The sequence below is a fragment of the Diadema antillarum genome, unplaced genomic scaffold (assembly GCF_040938485.1).
Source record: "Diadema antillarum isolate AM-2024a unplaced genomic scaffold, OU_Dant_1.0 seq00001878_RagTag, whole genome shotgun sequence".
In the NCBI taxonomy this organism is placed as follows: domain Eukaryota; kingdom Metazoa; phylum Echinodermata; class Echinoidea; order Diadematoida; family Diadematidae; genus Diadema; species Diadema antillarum.
Window position 1 is genome coordinate 277,575 of NW_027272546.1, and position 21,474 is coordinate 299,048.

At 39.3% G+C, this 21,474-nt stretch overlaps 1 protein-coding gene across 1 annotated transcript; it reads right to left on the reverse strand.

Moving 5' to 3' along the window:
- Positions 1-5,717: 5,717 nt before the first annotated feature.
- Positions 5,718-7,375, reverse strand: LOC139712941 (G-protein coupled receptor moody-like). Its single transcript, XM_071624722.1, has one exon. The coding sequence runs from the start codon at positions 7,373-7,375 to the stop codon at positions 5,957-5,959; it is 1,419 nt and encodes a 472-aa protein (XP_071480823.1). The 3' UTR covers positions 5,718-5,956.
- Between the last annotated feature and the right edge of the window lie 14,099 nt (positions 7,376-21,474).

The window sequence follows — 21,474 nt, forward strand, 5'->3', positions numbered from 1 at the left end:
AAATGATGAATTATATCCATGAAGTCATGATAGTAGTGGATATCTTGATGGCGTAGACACCTAAACTTTCATGTACATCGTATCAATACGACTTTGATAGTCTATTATGTCCTCAATGTAAATTATGTATACCTTGTCATCTTCTATTCCCAGATATCAGCTGCCAAAAGGAGAGAAAAAAAAGAGTATTCGTTCATTGTTATCAAAGTCTTATTTGATATTCAGAGATATATTTGATATCTTTTTACTGAATTCTCGTTGGATTTTAACATTAACCAATGAATATTAAACATAAGTATAAACATGCTGAGATTTCACGTATTGGCTCCACGAAGAAATGAAGAAACAAACTGGTAATGCATTTTTGGCCAATAAAGCATAACTTTACTCGACTCAAATTTTCGGCGTCCCACGCCTTCTTCAGACTTCAGGAGTTTTCGTCAAGACTTCTGAAGGAGGCGTGGGCGTTCGAGTCGAATAAACTCATGTATTACCTACGCAGTCCGTAAGTATCAAACACATATAAATAAATAAATAAATATTTGTGTATGTGTGTATGTGTGTGTGTGTGTATGTGAATGCGAATGCGTTTGTTGCATTTTATATTTCATACTGCGTATGTGTACACACAGCTTTTATTGAATATATTTTCACTCTACAGTCAGAAGACACAACCACATAAAAGTATTGTATTAATTGTTTATCTATTTCACGGAGTGTACCTTACGGCAATGACGTCATTAATGCGTCATCAATGCGTCGTATATGCATACACCTTATTGATATAGGATGATTTGGTGTATCTATAAGAGCCATTAAAGCAAAACGAAACCAAAGCCCAAATATTAACTGAAAACAGCAACACATCAGTGAACGTTTGAGGAAAATCGGACAATCCATTCAAGAGTTATGAACTTTTGAAGTTTCGGTGCCGTCATCGCTCGGTAAGGAGACTTCTTCATTTCATGACGTCATTATGGGCAACAATATGAAGAGAAGATAAAGATTTTTTTTTCTGGAGTAAGAAAGAACATTTTACTTACCTCTTTCAGAAAACAGGGGCTATAATGCAACCCTTAACATATATCAGTAACAAGTTAAAAATGTGTACTTTTTATGAAAAATTATATTGTTTTCACTTTACGGTCAGAAAACACCCCCAACACACTCACACACACACACACACACACACACACACACACACACACACACACACACACACACACAACCTTTCGGCTCTAAAAAATGTCGAACCAAGTTTCGGGAAAATATCACATCGAAAAAGCAGAAAAGTCTGGACCCGACCTTATGAACAAGCCTGGGTCCGCCTTTAATTCTTTGCGCATGTCTGCCAAGCCGATGGATACTGTTAACCCAAGAGAGCCAAGAGAGTTTGGCATAAGCTTTTACTCTTTAAGCAGAATTTTTGCTGCTGCCTAGTAGAAAAGTTCTTCCCCCCCCCCCCCCCTCCCGCTGGCCACACTGTGGCAAAGTCTTGCAGAGAGACAATGCATCTAAAGTTCGACACAACATGTGCTAATCGCAGGAAACCTCTTGCTGCATTGTACGTATTATTTGGACAGTGAAATACGCCCATGCTGTACAAACGTGTGTTTGAAGGAGACGCACTAGCTGGCGAAGAACTATGCTTGTACCAACCTGGCATTCCGGATCGCATGACAGATATACGGTACCACAGCTAGCCAATGTCAACGTATGTATTACACTTTTTTCACTGTTATGCTACTAATAAGAAAATTGAGCAGCAAATCTTGTGTCTCACAATGAATGCATTTAATTAAAATACAATGTGACTCGATACCGTGATAGAAAAATTCAACAAAGAAACAGACAACCTACAAACGAAATCTTGAAAACATTATACTGTAGAATGTCCAAATATATAAATATCATGTTCAGCCACCTAGGCTTCTTATAATGCATCGTCATGATATTATACGGCCTTTTGTTATTCTGGTATCAATATTTCCTTTGAGATACACACCGATGTAATCCAGAGAATCATATAAGATATTCATTGTACACTTTGTCTGTCATTAACAAAATGGTTCATATGCAATCTACATTTCCCCCTGCCACTCAAGACTTACCTTTGGTATCTGTCTTTTGAACCTAACCAACGTTTAGCTCAGGTAGATCTCGCAGTCACGCTGGTGAAATGAGATGAGTTTTAGCAAGGTGAACCAAATCATGATATCTAAACAATAGTGCATATTTGTCGTGATGGTACTTTTACTAATGATAGTCATGGTTACTATTATTATCGATGCATTTCTGTTCGTAAGTAGGTGCTAATCCCCCTTCTCTTACACATCTTCAGTGTGGAAGATCAAAATCAGCAAGTTATTTCATTTAAATTCAAAGACGTCTCTGATATCAATTGAAATTAGAATTAGATGTAAAGTAAATATTGATAAAGGAGTAATTTTCTTACGATATTCTCGGTCTCGATTTTTTTCACCGATAAGAATTACCTGTCTACATATTTATGTTGTCTGTGTGTTACGTCAACTCAAACACAGATGACCACAGGAGTCTTTCGACAAGTTTATAAGGATCTGAACTTTCCTCCTACGAAAATGAAATGGTAATACAGTTTGTTCTTCATCAGTACCAAACGGATAATACACGTACGCCCTATACATAAAGCACTCCCGAGACAGCCGAATGCAGCTTTTTTAAATTCTTATAAAAGAATAATTTTTCAAACCAAAAGGTAATATCTTGTATTGAAAACAGCAACCAAAAGAATAACCAACCAACAAACAAATTATAATCAAACAAGTACCTTCTATCCCTTGGCCGTCTCAAGGTCAAAGTATAACCATTTTCGGGGAGTCGAAACACCTTATCTTAAGGACTGATTGGCGTTCAAATTGGAATTAAAAGTGATTAGATTTGATGGATTACCGCATATAATATGCTAAGAAAATAGCTTGCTCTTTTCCCATTCGGCTTATTCTTTGTATTTTGCCAAGCCTCTTTGGGTCTCTACGCAATCAGCTATTGACCCTTTAGGGACGCAATAGGAGAAGAGCTGATCTTTACCGCCAGTGACTGCGTCAACATCACCAAGAGTCCTTTTTAGACGTTTTCTTTCTCCCTGAGGTAAGAGAAAATCATCCCGAATGCAGGCTATTTGAGAAGTTAAGAGACGGATAGGAAGCTTCACATCAAGCATATTTATCGCGATAGTTCACGTTTTCAATCAATTGTGAATAGATACAAATGAAGTGGCGCAAATTTCACTTACTGATCGACAACGATTTTACATTTCGATTTTTTATCGTTTATTGATAGTGAAATACCTATTTCTTTACTCTTTTTTCTAGCCATCACGTTTTACTAAAGGATATTAACCCTCTGAACACGAATTGTTGTGTTAGTTCTTTGACGGAAAATATAACTCGTGCATGGTTTGAAATAATACCCGTTAAAGTCTTTTGAGGACATTGTATAGGATGTCATACACAAAATATTTCGGAAAGGCTAGCCATTCGATTCCCTTTTTTGGGGGGGGGATTGTGCGTGCGTGTTTGTTATCGATGTTGTTTACTTGAGATTTGACTTTTTTTCGTTTTTTAAGCCATATGACCCAGTCGCGTGCATCGATACGACATGATATATGTATATGCATATGGATATATGTATATACACGTCCTGTATGTGTATACATGTATTGTCTATACAAGAATGTATATATATATATATATATATATATATATGTATATATATATATATATATATATATATATATATATATATATATATATATTATGTAGATATAGATAGTTGACAGCAGCCTGACCTGATGGTATCAAGTGAAAAAAATGTCAATACTTATTTACCATGATGTTTCTCCATTTCTCTTTCATTCCAGTCTGCATAACATCTTGGTTTCTCGAGAAGAAAGGAGTGAAGCCGCCAGCTCGCCTTGCTTCCGGCTGACATGGTACGTGGTATGACGTCATCATGGCAAGGAAACCAGAGACGAAATCGTGCTCGCCTCCCTGTCATCTATGATTAGTGTGTTGATGGCGATGGCAGACTATAAGTTCACGGATACTTTGCACACGGAGGAAAAACAATGTGAAATACAGAGTTTCGTTTCTTCAAAAGTTCACTATACCTTTTCTTCTCCTGTCGTTCTTCTGTCCCGTTAGGTGCATTTTGCTATCTGCTATCTGCTATCTGCTATCTCGTTATCCGGTTGTCTTTCCGGCTCCATGCGCGCACAGAATTCATTGCTGTAATTTCTTCTGGATTTTCACCCGATTTTGCCCACATCAAAAGCTAAAAGCTGGTAGCGATTTAGACGAAATCGTATGACCGAATCAAGGTTTGTCGAGAGATGAATTTTTGACGTTCAGGATATCAGATCGTTACTGCCTTAATGGTGAAACCCACACGCACTTTCTGTCCTTTGTACACTTTTCAACGTTTTGTATACCCCACGTATATTCAAAGTAATCATTTTCATTTCGTATAGCAATCCTGGAAATCGCGCACAGAAATGTACCCTTTCCAGTTTGCAAAGAAAACATTCTCCTTTTTTTTTAATAATGAATCACAACAATGAAATTAGAAAATAAAAAGAAAAGATTTAATCTTGCTCATGGAGTAGTTTCTGAAACTTTCATGTACTAACATTAGGGGCCTACTCGAATAGTCGATTATGTTGTCTGCGTGAAGTAATTGCTCTTGTCAAAAATTTCAGTTGTGTGTTGCTTTTCCATATGTATATCAGTACTAACGTATTCGTGTCATTTCATTTTAGGAAAATTTTCACGCATGAAAATGCCATTACTTTAAGATAAACAAAATAAGGTAACTTCAAGTACCGGAATCAAGAGTAATTTATGGGTTATGTAATCTATCATTTCCTGATACCAGTAGCCAAAAAAGAATGAATAAAGCATACTTGTTTTATTGTTACCAAACTCTGTTATGAGAGGAATTTCGTTTCATCCGATATCTTCATACCGAATTGTCAGGGTAAATGTATTTCAATATCACCCCCATGAATATGCACATGTATATATATATATATATATATATATATATGTGTGTGTGTGTGTGTGTGTGTGTGTGTGTGGGTGTGGGTGTGTGTGTGTGTATGTGTGTGTGTATGTGTGTGTGTGCGTGCGTGTGTGTGTGGGTGTATTTGTATGTGTTTTCGTACTAGGTGTGTTTGTGTGTATTCTCAAACCTTTTCGACGTTGCTAATGGCAATACATTCACTCTACAATCAGAAGACACAACACACTTTATGGTGTATCCACACAGATTGTTTATTTAAATGAAGGGATGTACCTTATCCCTTGCGCTTTGGCAATAACGTTAGGATGGCCCAACATTTGTTTTCGAGGTGACTCTGAATCCAGCAGAGATTTGATTTTGGCGATTTTGATTTAGTTGTTCATGCACAATTTGTCTTGGTATGTATAGGCCATTTTAATGCACATCTTGGAATACCAACCAACAATATATATATCATATATATATATATATATATATATACACTCTTTCCACCAATGCATCCACTAGAAAACCTGTAAATTAACACGTTAAATCGGTTTGCATTGCAGGTTTTACCCTTATGCTTTTCTTCGTTGTGTTTCATTTTGTTCGGTTTGGTTGTTGTTCTAACATGATTAATTATTATTATCAGGACAGCATAGTGATTAAATGCATTCTGACAAACATTTGGATATCTTTGATACCACTTGGAAAATGTTATTTGCATGATATTGACGTCAGAACATCTGTGTCAAATCCTCCCAAATTCCTCCATTTGAGAAAAATATGAAAATGGTACAATCATTTTCAAAATTCATGAGGACCGAGTAAATACTATTTGCGGAAAATGTTTCTGTATAGCTGAAAAGTCTCAGTGACTTTAAGTGGATAAGAAGATAAATGAGAAGATAAACCGTCATCGCTTTCCTGAGTTTCCTGCGATAGCTGAGTGTTGACTGGTTGACAGGTCCGATTCCGGTGCTTCTCTTATCCGCGTCCGCATGTCCTTGTCTGGTTTAGAATCCGGTGGTGTTAGACTTGATCGAGTGCGCTTCTCGTCACCCTCGGTCGTGTGGTTGCCCTGCCTGGTCGCTCTCTCTGCTATCTTGGATTGTGGAACAGTAGACGCCACGGAGGGAGGGACCCACCTCTCTGTTTCATGTGAGCTTGTAGGATGTTTCCAGCATAACAGTTTGGTGAGGACGCTCTTGAAGGGGTCGTTCAGGAGTCCGTACACCAGGGGATTGACTGCTACGTGGAGAAAGAGGAACAGCTGTATCAGGTGCACTTGCTGTTCCTTTGAGACATCTGTAGAGATTATTGCGCGCACAACGCAAACTACGACGGGTAGCCAAGTGCACACGTACGACACGGTGACGAGCGCGAGTGATTTGCCGAGCCGCAGCTCGCTCGGCCGAACGTTCGAGATTGTCGAGGAGGCAATAGATGCGAGGGATCCACGCCTCATGCTCTCCCGATTCCTGCCCACGATTGACACTGCGCTAGGTCTGCGCTGGTTTGATGCTGCCACTGCTTTATTAGAGGGTTGATTTTGAGGAATAGGCAAAAAGTCTCTATCGGAATAGAGGACGGATGGGGAGGGAGAGGAGGCACGGATTCGTCTGTCGTCGCACACCGCTAGTGACGCGGAAGAACCAGATATTGCATTTTGCGCGGCGTTCCTCACCCTTGTGGAGCTCTGTCGTACCGTTATAATGACCTTAATGTAGCAGAACGCCATGATGACGCATGGTATAACTGTGGTGGTGATGAGTAGGAATGTGACGTAAGACTTGCTGGACCAGATCGTCAAAAAACAGTCCGGAACTCCGTTGCAATACCCAAAGCGTCCCCAACCGACCAGCGGCGGGAACGCGCAAAGCGCGGCAGAGATCCATGTCGTGGCGAGTAGACCGTGCGTGTGCATTTTATAGAAATCCGCCAGGCGATGCTGCGACCGAGTAATGACGATAAGCCGGTATATGGCCATCATGGGAAAGTTGAACTCGATGGCCAACACGACACAGAGTGTGAAGAAACCGTGAAGCTGGCAGACCACACCTCCGAGCTGCCAGCCACCGGCCAGGGTACTTGACATCGTCAGGGGAAGGGTGAGGCAGTACAGGAAGTCTGCCACTACGAGGTTCATGAGATGGCTGTTTGACTTGTTCCGAAGCTTGGGTTTCTGATACAAAATCATCACCACGGCTCCGTTACACACAACGGCGAGCAGACAAAATAAGGTCTCGACAACAGAAAAGGTGATATCCAGCGCGCTTCGGTCAGTTGATTCATCCTTGCACAGGGGTGCATGTGCAGAACTTACATTCGCCATCCTTTACTTTTGAATCGAACCGCATAGGCAAAAATCGGCGGACTGTAAACATAAGATTCTACACGTATTAGACAAAGTGTCATTCATGATGCACGTACACTCTCTGTAGTAAGTTATCCCTGGGCTTTACATGAATGAGCATACTGACAGTTTAGTTGAAGATAATGTTCTGAGAAGCATTTCAGTGATTGGATTGTATTGAGAATCCTTTCCTATCACCTCTTTTTAAACAAAATAATGGTGCTGTTTGGATAAACCGTCGATCCTCTTTCGTTCATTCAAACATCACTTTTTGTTGCCCTTGTATATCTGTTTCAATACTCGAACATGCTTGGCAGTCATGTGGGAGGCATCCAAACCAGCGCAATCCAGGACTGAAGAGTTTAATGAACATTACTGGAAAGTACACAGACTCCAATTTCAGTTGATATTTCCGAGTAATGATAGTGGATCGTGGAAATATGTCTATGTATCTGTGCCGCAAACACTTCAAACTGGCGTCGTAGTGGGCGAAATTAGCACAGATGATTGGAGAGGCGGACACGCGTTTTTTGAAGGGTAGAATGGATGGCAGATTGCGTTACTAATGTCCTGCATCGGATGTCGTCTGTACTGCCGAACTGGACAGCTGCAGAAAGAGAAAAAGAAGAGACATGTGGATTGCTGTTAGATATGAATAAATTTATTGAAAAGATCCTTTGGCATCGTTTCGAAATGAAGATGTTCCTTGGAGGTATCGTCACAATGATTAATCATCTGCAAGAACATTTTCTTAAACATGAATAAAGCAAAGTATGGAAAAGGTTATACAAATTTTGATGAATTCACTTCCTTTTCTTTCCGATTATTTCGCAAGTTGTGTGGGTCGGGTGTCGTTTACGTTGTTCTATGTAGGTGGTCTAGAACAACAACAACAAAAAAAGCTTTCTCCCTTCGACATGAACTCTCTGCTGTACAAAGTGAGTCAAGAGAATGGACACATGCTTCTCAAAATGTTGACACAATTTAAGGCAGTGGCTTCGGTTTAAACGGTGGCGCCGTCAGCTAAACATCATGAAGATGGGCAGTATACGTAGAAACGGGAAATTCAAGTAAAAGTCTTATTTTTCGTTTTGTTTTATTATGTTATGTTATATTTTGTTTCATTTTGTTTTCTACTTCTTGTGATACACAAAAGTAATAATGTGTGGAAGACTTTAAGTCAAGACGGTGAATCGGATCACTTAGTGTGTTACAGGACAAAAGCTCGTTGGGATGAATCGCAAATGTTTTCTGAATGTAAATATCCTTTGAGCTGAATCTATCTCCCTGAGGTGTGTGTGTGTGTGTGTGTGCGCGCGCGTTTGTGTGTTTGTTTGTGTGTCTGTGTCTTTATTTTGAGAAGTTTGCAGAAATGTTGATACGTTGCTTTGCTTACAGATCAAGAGGAGACACTACTTTTGCTTCCGGGTATGCATTTAACAGTGTTGACACTCAAAGCGCTTGTGTATCCAAGAGAATGTGTAGGCAATTTGAGTCGAAGCAGCATTTTCGTTTTCTTCACACCAACAGCAGCTTGACTTATAGGATTCCTGGGATAAACTTTTTGGTCTCTTTTGTTTAGTCATACTAACAAAGGCTGTATATTTAGTGGCAGCAAAGCACGCACGGTGACAAAATCGCATCTAGGCACCGGGTAGAGGGTCAATCGGCACACCATAGCAACCACATGCATGTTTCTACCATCGGCAGCGTGTGTATTTTGTCACCTTCTTTTCTGAATTCCACTAATCTTTGATACTCGTACATCTATATTCACCCCAATATTTTCAATGATTAAAAAAGCCTGATCTTATATTAGTCAGTGACGTCATCGAGGAGTACCTGCGGTTATAGCCTTGCTTTGCTGGTTAGCTCTGTTTATTCCGATTGTAATACCAAAGAAATAATAATCACCATCATTGTAAACAGGCCAGGATCAAAGACTTTCAAGTCATCCATTTTCGGACAAGCCGGAAGGCCGTGAGTCTTAGCTATACTGACAGCCCAGTTTAAGGGGCCGTATTACGGAAACATGCCTTGAACTTAAACGGATAAAAAGAGAGGACTCCGATCCTCTCACCCCGTGACATTAACGCTAATGGAATTGGATTTCCCGCGCGAGGGGTGCATCATTACTCCATCCCGGTCAGGTTTTTTCCTCTTCTGCACCCATCCGGGTATGGAAACCCGGAGTAATAACACTCCATCTCCCCGAGGACTTGAGCCTCCTCGGATGTACAACGATCATAACCTTTCTTCAGATAATTGCAATTATGCAGGCACGACCACCAAAAACACTTTCGTTCTCTTTTCGCGATATTAAAAAGTTTCCCGTTTGTCGAAACAAATGTTGGATATACAAATCTCTCCCTCTCTCACTCTATCTTTCTCTTTCTCTCTTTCTCATTCCCGCCGCTCTTTCGCGCGCGCGCGCACATAAGACTTTTTGCTGGTATAAATTGACTCCGCGGGGATTCATTTCCATCTCTATCAATTCAGGTGTCGTAAAACAAGGCATCGTTCTCTACCACGCCTCTCGCCCCGAAATCCACAAACAAGAGATGGATTACCTTCTTTATCATTAATGGCATCTTTAAAGAGCGACACTCCCCAAGCGCCCCTGCATGTGGATGCCTGTCGCGCACAAGCGTCATGTATGGAATCGGGAACGTCTTTGACTTTAGTCCATATCGATATGAACAGATACAATCCAGGAGGAGTAATTTTCAGAAAAATATGAAATCATTATAAGTAACTGAAAGAGTCAAGCCACTGATTGGTGACCAGAGTAATCAGTGCTTTGTCAAATCACGCCAAAATGGCCTTCATGAATGTATTTTAGGGTATAAAAAGACTTGTTAATCATCTTTCTAACAATACCGCTAATCACTAACGAAAACACTGTACCATGTGGATTATGATATGCTATAAATCCAATCACTATGGTTTGTCGGTGACTGATTAGTTTCTTGTCTTCCTTTTTCTTTTTCTTTTTTCTTTATGTGGAAATTATCTTCCGGAGATATGAAATTACCATGCGCCAAACAAAAGGCTCGATTTTTCTCAGAGCCTGTTTGGAAAATTCGTCATTAAGCATTATGCAATTATGATGCAGAGGTAAGTTTATCTCGTGTTGACGCTAGAGTATATCCGGATGTCGCGTGGTTGTCGTGCATGCATTCACTCTAAGATAGTCTGCTTAGGGTCCTCCGCTCGACGTGCACGTGACCTTTTCCCGCGCAAAACAAAGCGTCAACACGAGTAGCATTCAATCAACGCTCCCAATTTTTTGGCCTGATTGCCAATCTAGTTGAGATCGTATGAAGCACAACCCCTCCCTCTTCACTCTCTCTCTCGCTCTCTCTTTATTTCTCTCTCCTCCAATCTTCCTGTCCCTCTCTTCCTCCATCTCCTTGTAACCCACTCCCTACCCTCTTCTTCTTCTGTCGGTTCCAAATTGATGTTGGGTTTGTTTTACCGACTCTGACACAGATGCACGCTTCGCAAAATGTCCAGATGTACCGAGCAAAACACACCCATTCTCTTTTGAAATGTCATGCAGAGTAATCCCACCAATAGAATGTCCTATTTTCACGCAAGGCCAGTGGTTGCTTTTTCATGCACCTTAACTTGTTAGTTCCACCCTTTCCCGCCGTTTGTCGTCGTGGATCATATTGCGGCTCTATTCACGAGTCTTCAAGCAAACCATATAACTGAGGATTTCTTACCGACGTTAATTCAGGGCGATCTTCCATTTTTCTTTAGCTTGGTCATGCCTGAGTATCGTCCTATAGAGCACTATGCGTTTGTAGGAAGACGTCCAATGAACAAAGCACACGATTGGAACAGTATTGAAAGGTTTTGAATTGGATATGAATAATAAGCCGCTCTTAATTCGTAACAAGAATTACACTATGCCTGTCGACGAATAGAAACACAAAACAGAGTATACAGCATACAACAATAAAGTAGTTTTGTTCATAGCCCTGATTAGCAGACAGTGAAAGTGTATTCCTATTTTTTCAATTGCTCTCTATGAAAAATGCACGATATTTGTCAAGCGAATAAAGATAAGGATGAAAAAAAAAGCATATCGTTTGAGATTACTTCAGAAAGGATTACCAGTAAGTCACTTCTGGAAATACATCACTTCTGCCATATAGTCTACTTTTGGTCGTTTTCCCTCTTTTTCCTATTCATCTGCATTCGTCGCAAGGAGTGCTGTGTAATTTCTTAAACCTATCGAGACAGCTAGGGAGAAAAAATGGCTAGAATGAAGTGCATTTCTTTCTTTTGAATTTGTATTGTAAAGGTCCAAGCGACATCTGAGACAATTACTTGAGCTGCGGCTGAACAGCGTATGATTGACACTTTAAAAGCTGTAATGAAACTTTAAGTAACTATAAGAAAAAAAGAATGCCATAAACTGCCGTTTGCCATTGCATCTAAGGATGCGAAGGAGTGGAAAATCAATGCATTAACTGAACAACAACAACAAAACTCGACACTCTGACCGCGAGGTTGTCTTACCCTCAATGAAGTGGGAGAAATAAAAAGAAAACCCAAAGAAAAACAAATAAAAAATTCCCTCGCCAAAGCCTCATCAAAATGAACTTAGTAGACACACACACACACAAAAAAAAAAAACACATACTAAATATAGAATTCAATGAGAGTTGAACAATCAGAACAAAGACCAAAAACCTAGCGTTCACAGGCAGGCACTCATACAGGCCAAGGAGACGCGAAGATTTTCACACAAAAGCTTCAGTTTTCATCTAAATTATGTCCGAAGTGTAAATGCATTGCCTTCTTATATACCAATTTGCCAATCCTTCGAAAAAGACCGCAACAAGATCAGTAGAAGGCACGTACATAGGCAAATAGGCATATTCTCTCTCTATCTACATAATATATATATATATATATATATATATATATATATATATAGATAGATAGATATATATATAAAAGATGACGAAGTAGGGTGGTAATGCATCTCAGTCCAAATTCTCGACGAATACATTCGTCTTCGTCAGGGTCGACAATGACAATTCATTGTCAATTCATTGTCATTGTCGACCCTGAGGAAGACGAATGTATTCGTCGAAAATTTGGTCTGAATAAATAGCACTGTTGGACTGAAATGCATTACCACCCTACTTCGTCATCTTTTCTGTACTGGTGCCAACACGCGGACTACAAGTATCATATTATATAAGAATTATATAAATGTGTCTGAGTGTGTGTGTGTTTATTCGTGTGTGTGTGTTTCTGTGTGTGTGTGTGTGTGTGTGTGTGTGTGTGTGTGTGTGTATTCATATGTATGCATTATAGTCCTGTATTCTGCCGATCCATGAAAAAAGGAGGTAACTCTGTGGAATGAGTTCTTTGTAAATGAAGAAAAATCTGTATACATGTAGTTACTTCCTTTTGATATGTCTATATTTCGGAAATTAGGGGTCATCCCCATTTTGACCCCAATTTCTTCGCCGCCGTGTGGAGCATACAAAAAAATACCCCACATCAACAACAACAAAAAAAAGATTTTGATAAAATTCGGAGTTGCTTCCTTTTGTGATATGGGACGGCAGTGTTAAACAACGGTCACGGAGAAAAATGAGGTGTGGAAGATAACAGGTTTGTATTTTGTAAGTTCGAGCTATGATGCTTGCTAGCTGGTGACTAAACAATAACCCGATCGAGGCGAAATTGCCTTAAAAATCTGAAACATCTTGGTATATGTCTCTGAAGGTTAGCACGTTATGCAAGATGAGAATTTCAAGAATGATCAATGACCAACATCGTTTTTTACACATGACTACAGTATATCTGCGACACATTTGATAAATTTATCGAAATCCGTCACAGCGACTACCTATTATACTGTGTGGTTAAGTAAGTACAATCAATCATATAACTGCACTTTTTTATTCTGTTTTGTTGGCATTTTTTTTCTTCCAGTTTATCTTGTCAACTTAGATAATCTATTAATCATCTTTTTCCCCAAAAAACAAGCAAAATTTAACATGAAGGAAATCTCGACTGCACACAAATTCTATGACGGAGCATATAAGGCATGCAGATGGACATGGGAATACCACAATTTGAAAACGCCATTTTCGTCGTGTGAATGATGTCATTACGGCGCAGTACGCGCAGAGCCGCAGTAAGTAATTTCATTATGAGCGGGAAGATTTTAACTGATGCTGCAACTAAAAGAGGTAATTCTGACCCCTCCCGCCCCTACAAAGAAATATTCAATCATTATTAGATCATTAGTTTCATAGACTACTGACGAGAGATGACACCTGAAGATGCTGTCTATATAGACATTGATATTGACATCTCTTTGAACCCTTCTGCTACGTAGTGTTGTGATAGATCATATCACCTGCCAAAGTAATAATCACAAGTATATTACATCTTTTTCCTGACAAGGTGCTTCGGCCATCATGTATCTAATAATCTATATACACCTAATACTTTTGGGGTCTGTTTAAGAGTTTGAAGCAGAGCAAAATTTATTAGTGTCGTGTATTCACCAATCATGATTGTCACTTGAAATTGTTGTTGCTTTTTTTCTTTTCAATTTTCGTCCAATAAAATCGCGTCTACATGCACGCCATGAAGATGAACATCCGAATGTGAGTATAGACAATGTTACAACCTGTATATAACTTTGCGATTTAGTTCTCTGTCTTCTTGATGATAAGATGTAAGATGACTTACTGTAATCTAGTTCAAAAGGTTGGCCACAAAATTTCATAGGGTTGCAGACAAACGTATTCTTCTTTATATTTTTTTTTTCTTAGCAAATCTGTTGCTACATTTTCATTCGCTGCCCTAACGAGCGCTTACATTATACCTAAAGGTTTACGGGTAACAAGTACGTTGATACGCACGATAGTTCACAGGGTACAGACGCATCGTGCAAATGTCAAATGAGAGAGGGAACAACAGTTTATCGATGTCATTAAACCATGGAGCTGCTGGAAATGTTACAGACACATTAATCCACTGCTAACGGCAACTATTATGGGTGCAGTGCACTGACCTTTTGGGGAAGTATAATACCTCGGGGTCAAGGGGTAAGATAGGAAGCGGAAAACGTTTGTAATGATAACCTATATATAATCCAGTACCGTCATACCGTCTACGGGAAGTCAATGAATTTTCTAGAAACATGCTCATGTTTGAGGAACCCACCTCCTCCTATATATACATTAATTAATGTAGCGCCACATAGAATTATTGGCGAATGACTGTTGTATGGCTCATGATTGTGGTCCCAGGCGTATAGGAAGACACGCCCCAACAACAATCTGAAGAGAATACGATCCCAGCCATATGGAAAAATATACACCAATAACAATCTGAAGGGAGAGAGGGGGGAGGGGTATTCAGCAGCAACCTCCTGTAGTGGAGCCATGGGACAGGACAACTCAGAAAACTTGAAGGGGAATCTTCAGGGTGACGGAGACAAATTACACCACAGAAAGAGAGAGTGTGAGTGATAACTTCCTCAAAGTCGTATAAACTTACAAATTCATCAACCGTGCCTCTGCATCAAGGGGTAATGTTTTATCACACTGCATGCGTGCGTTTGCCCATCAGAAGAAATCGACAGGGCATGTTAATGTCGCACTCAGGATATGGGCTGTCTTTACTTTTCGTAGGTGGTCCTGAAGAAGCTTGGAGAAGAGGTAAGGACCTTGCTATTTGCAGAGATGTCTGCCGCAGTGACGTTGATGTAGATAAACTCGGCGGAGTTCCATTAGCGAGGGGTTAATATGGCGTGAGCGCACTGGAGTTTGTGTGTATTACAAGCATGACATTTCCATGGCTTAAAGATAGAGGGGTTATTACGTACTATATCCATCGCAAAAAGCTGCACCATGTCGAGTGGATGAGATAAAAAGGAATGTAGCTCTCGAATTGCATTTTTTCTTTCTCATTTAATCTCTAGATATTAAATAAATCTTTTAACGCTGTGTAAAAAGTAAAAAGTCTTAGGATTTATCAAAAAAAAAACACCCTAACATTACTCATGGGAAATTCTAAGTTTGTGCTTTTTGTTAACACTTTCTGATTCTTTCTATATCATTATTATCAAGACTCCGCAGTTGATTCTTCATTTCATCTCTTTATATGAATGATAATGTCGATAAGATTACACCATTGATAAACTTGAAAAAAAAGTCACCCTTTAGAATATGATACTAACACCATTCATGCGGACCCATTACAACCATTGAAACAATGTGAAATAAAACTGGTTTATTGTCTACACGATGAGTTGGTATCAGTATCAAGTATCTTGCTACGTAAACAAACAAAAATTTGTTTATCATCATATCGTTCATCTGTTGATTACATTGACCATTACCTACGGTTTGTATCTTTAAACATTACCTATCAATGGTTTATATCTTTAAACAATCTACTAAGTGTGCCCTTTCCTTCGGAATTATCCACCATTGTGAAGTGATGGGAAAGCAATAGCGTGAAATGTCCATTGACCAGCACTTCGAAGGTCGTGAGGAACTAGGTAGATGTATCGTAAAATGTATACGGATTTTGATGAGATTACGCGCGCACGGACGACCTTCATTTAGTACGATGTTCACGGGCCACCTTAATGGACGTCGATGGCAACGCCGCCGTTCATTCTATTTGACCAGCGAAATCGAGCGGTCCGCCCATTTTGGGAAGATGGTTGTGTGTTTGTATTACATTATCTAGGGTATGAGTCGGTGGCCTAGAGAGCCAACAGAGAAAGGCTGATGCAAATGGGGCATGAAGAAAACAATATTCGTTCTTGATGTCACTGTGAACATGTATATGAGAAAGGTTGTGACTGTGTGAGATACTCACAGATGGGTTGGCGTTACAAATTCAAACACGTATATGTAATCAACACACGCATATCTGGAGCAGGAAAAGAGAGAGAAATAAAGAATAAGCAACAGAACAAGAAAACCATAAACGGAAGTTCTGGCGAAGGTGTGTCTCGCTCGTTTCTTCGTTTTGCTTCATTTTTTTTAAATCCATCTCTGAGACGAAGAGAGTACCACCTTGATGATTAGGGCATTAGCAAAGACGTCACGTAGCAAAATGTAAACGCGAACGCCAATATCATTATAAGAACCGCCTTTAAGGTATATCATGCACTTGATAGTGAAACCCTGGTGTGGCCCAACAATTCATTTTCTGCTTCGTTTTATAAACACAATAAATATCAATGATTACCGCTCTTAAAGAGCATTGGGACAAGAGCGACTAGGCAAGATCGAAGGGGACTTAGCAAAACATAAGAGACATCGAATCACACAGAATATTTCTGTTTACGTACGCACAATAAGGAAGGAAATTAAACCTCAGTATGTGGACTTTTGCTACCACCGATGATTGGTTCGTCAGAGTATCCTTTTGAGGATAATATAGAACCATGTGTTTCATTATTGTGAAATTTCGGAGGAAAAGGACACAATTAATTAGCAATGAACATGCTTTCATTGAACATCAAACAACATTTCATCAAATTAAAAATCAGAAGAATTTGTACATTAGGGATATGTTCGGGTAAACTATGACACGTAAAACACGGCGTCAAGTAAGACGAAAAAAAGATGGAATCTGTATTCCCGTAATGTCAACATTTCCATAAAATTTTTCAATATTTCAAAAATGTATTTGAAAATTTATGTATTTCAAAAATATATTTCTAAAGTGGAATCTCTATTCCCGTAATGTCAGCATTTGCAATAAAATTTTTCAATATTGAATGAATTTATTATGTTTGTGTATAAGTTAAGATGCCCGCACGCACGAGAGTGTGTGTATGTGAGTGCGATTTTTGTGTTTTATTATGGTCAAATTCAACTTATTTTTTGTGGTATCCAGCTGTCAAGATAGCTTTCCGCGATTTAGTGGCCTTAGAACATTATGTTTCGGAGTCCGTGTCATTATTCTCATCTTCATTGGTCCCTTATGTGTGCTAACAGGGTCGTAAATGATTACAACCAAGACGGAAATAATAAAATAGGCAACAAATGTCAGTTACATCATTGAGGAAAGAGTACTCAGAAAATCAGAAAAACATGATAATCATTCTGGTCACTAATGAACTACGATTTCCCCCATTACGCTATATTTATAGCGCTAGCTCGCTGTCATTAAAGAGTACGTGTAGAGCAAGCGCGATCTTGACACGCTCTTCCTTTTAGAGGTGGGCTCGTCTACTAGATTTCAGTTTTAATATCCCTCCGTGTCTGTCGCTCTCGTAGGGCTCGCTCTCTCTCTCTCTCTCTCTCTCTCTCCCTCTCCCTACCTCTCCATCTCTCCGTCTCCACCCAACCCCCCCCCCCCCCCATCCCATGCTTTGGCCTATACATCAACTACCATCAACTAATACGAGCGTTACTTTGATTCTTATCGGGGTGACGACAACCCAAAGGCCCGCGACTGCACGGTGTCATGCCGAACAAGAATATTTAGCAAATAGCTGTTATGATTGTCCCCTTAATATAAATCTGCTGCTCTGCTGTTGCAGCTGCAGACTGTTATATCGCGTCTGATCATTAATAAGTCGGTATCCTAATACCAACCAAAGATTACTTCAGTTAACCAATTACGCCATGTCCCATATTACTTTTAGCATAATTTTTTTTAATGTGTTCGCTTCGGAATCTCGCGGGGCATTACTAATTGCACTAAGCGAACAATAAGTGACGCATTTACAACTCTAAATGCTACAAACGTTGCCTAGCCAATATTTTGACGATGCCATGAAAATTGTGACATTTTTAGCACCCTGCAACTCTGCTCCTATTTTTGTTTTTATCGACGCATGAGTCAGCAATTGAAATATTGTTGTCGTGAAAGCAAAACAATGAACATCTGATGACATTCAGAGGAGAAAATGTTGACGATAACCCTGTCACTATAGCAACTATACATCTAATGTTTGTGTCATGCCCAACCCATGCTCTCGCCTGTGAGTGTGATTCTTAGATATCACGACAAATAAAAATCATTCCAGCAAAACAACTGAAAACACAAACACACACACGCACACGCACGCACACACACGCACACACACACACACACATACATATACAACCCCCCCCCCCACACACACACACACTTCGAATATCATACAACAGCGTCACTCTTGCACCCAAAGAGAAGAAATATATCCTCCAGGGAGAGATCAAAGGAGACAAAAACATATATATATATATATATATATATATATATATATATATATATATATATATATATATTATATATATATATATATATATATATATATATATATATATATATAATTATATATATATATATATATATATATATATATACACTTGGTGATTCTATCCTACTATGAAGAGTGCTCGATATCCTCAAAGGAAGAGCTTTAGACAGAAGTATTGGAACAAGTTCACGCGGTTGACTTCAAGTTCATCCGTATTCATTGCGGATGAACATGCAGTCAACCGCGTGAACTTGTTCCAATGCTTATATAATTATATATATATATATATATATATATATATATATATATATATATATATGTATATATATATTACATAAAGAGAGGGAATGAGAATTCGTGAAAAAAGAAATGCAGATATCCAGTGTAATGACATCATGCATCTCCAGGTATATAGCATTGTTGTCGCGTGTGACAAATCAATCGTGCATGGATAACAACAGTGTCTCCTGGATGTCTCGACTGAACGTCGAAACGATAAGTGAAATCTAAAACACAGTCTTGCCCGCCCACAGTAATCCTGGTTTATGCAGGGGAAAAGACTTGCAATACTCTTTTTTTTTAGTAATGTACGAGTTTCCAATCTACTTTAGATTACACAATAGCAAAGGAAGAACGTAAGTGCTATGACAAGGAGATGAGAAAGTACAGTCTACCAGTCGGAAATGAGCTCACCATGTACTAACATTTGTCTTCGTGCAGGGGCACGGTAGAGTCGAAAACCGCCTCACCAATATTATGCTACATTTCACCGGGACTTCGTTTGTTTGTATGTAGTTGTACGAATACGCATATATTGATATTAAAAATGTTAAGTCGATTTTCAGCCATTGCATTCCTTGTTTACAGGAAAATCTAACATGTCGTGCACAATTTGATAAGTGACCCGACAAAACACGACAGCGACATGTCGATTTCATAAATACGCATGATTATTCAGCAAGTGTGTTGAGAGTGGTTGGAATTCTGTTGAGAGGTATTACCTTTACTGATCTGGTAAAGACCTGAAAAATGGCAATTAAAGTAGAAAATATTGTTGAAGCCACATTTTGCGGCCAATGAGGCGTGAGGAAAGAATAACAAGGCCTTAATCTAATACCTGTCTAGTTCGATGTCAAAGAAATTGTTGGAAGTAAACTGGTAAATTGATATTCAGTGCATAAAGGACGTCTTGCTGAGAAAGTAATAGATGTAAATATATAAATTGACGCAGAGAGAGAGAGAGAGAGAGAGGAAAGACACTACAAAGCGGTGCCTGAGTCGTTTTGAATATTAATGACGTGAGCAAATTTATGCCAAATTAAAACAGGTACAATCTACCAAGCACAACAGACTTACTGAACCACGAAAGATAAATGGACTTTTGAAATTGCTCGAGTCCATATTCATCATTCATCTTTTGTCAGAAACAAAGTAGAAAGACCACTTCCCCATGCACAGGTGAGAGCGATATGCATACAAATGGGTTTGATGTATGTGTACGACAGGCAAGACAAGCTGTAGACTATGGAAGGTAATGTTTGTTCGAGGACAAGTGCATACACTGGTGTGCGTTTTATGTGTATTTCAATAGAACATTCACACTCAAATCGCTTAGAGTATCTTAGAAAGCTGCGTAAAACGTGTCAGAAATTACAACAGAAAACATATATCTTTCTCTTTCTCTATCATGTCATACATATTCAGCATTCCTACCACGTCTACACACACACACACACACACACACACACACACACACACACAGATATATATGTATATATATATATATATATATATATATATATATATATATATATATATAATTGAATTGAGATATCATAAGGCTTACTAAGATAACAAATTTACAAGGGAGAGTGTCATAAATTGAGAGAAAAGTGAGAATCATACTTAAGTATAGCCTGAGGATCCACAGGCAGCGCTTTTTAAACTTCGAGGCAGAAATTTAAAATGAATGCATCACTTACCTATCACAGCAGGCTAAACTTTCCCAATTCGCAGGATGCAACCGAACTGCTCACGAAGCATGTCACATATACGACTGTCGCTCTGCACCCGAAGCGGGCGAGGATATCAGTTTTCTCCCTCTCCCTTTCCCCCCACTCTCTCCCTTTCTTTCTCAATCTCTCTCTCTCCCAACAGCATCTGCTGAGAGAGGCGTCTGGATCGTCACTTCGCGCGCAGCAGAAAACTGCCCGCGCGTGACGCGGGTGGAGCAGACGACAAGATGGGCAAGCACGAAATGATGCAATTTCAAGACGGCGCTCCAATCACTACCGACGCCTGGCAGCCCCATTGCTTAGTCTCGACTCACTGAGCTTCCCCGCGAAACATGTGCCGTCGGCCGTAGATTGTCACGTCACCTTGTCCAGAGAAAACGAAATATCAAAGAAAAAACAAAAATAGAAAGATCCAGCATCTTAACACACAGAGCGATACAGAATTTATGCAATTAAACAAGACGCCCGTCGAGTTATCATTTCTGTAACAGAGATAGAGATAAGTTGTCTCTCGTTTTGAATGATTATCATCGCAAGCCAGTAACTCATTTTCATTACTGTCATTTTGATAATCTCTCTTTAATCATTACATTGTGTACGTAGATGTTATCTTAGGCAACTTAAACAAGCGTCTCTGTATGAACGATGGTGAATCAATCTGGTCGCATGAAAATTAAGGAAAAAAGTAATGCAAATAACTCATAGGAATATTGGGGGCATAGATAAGAACAAGAGATTGAAGTATTTTGGCTCGAAAACTTAAATGATTTGTGCTTTATCACTGTTGTCAGGCTCGTCACATT

What these genes read in the sequence shown, in the direction of transcription:
- LOC139712941 (XM_071624722.1), bottom strand. Translation starts at nt 7,375, where the DNA reads ATGGCGAATGTAAGTTCTGCACATGCACCCCTGTGCAAGGATGAATCA.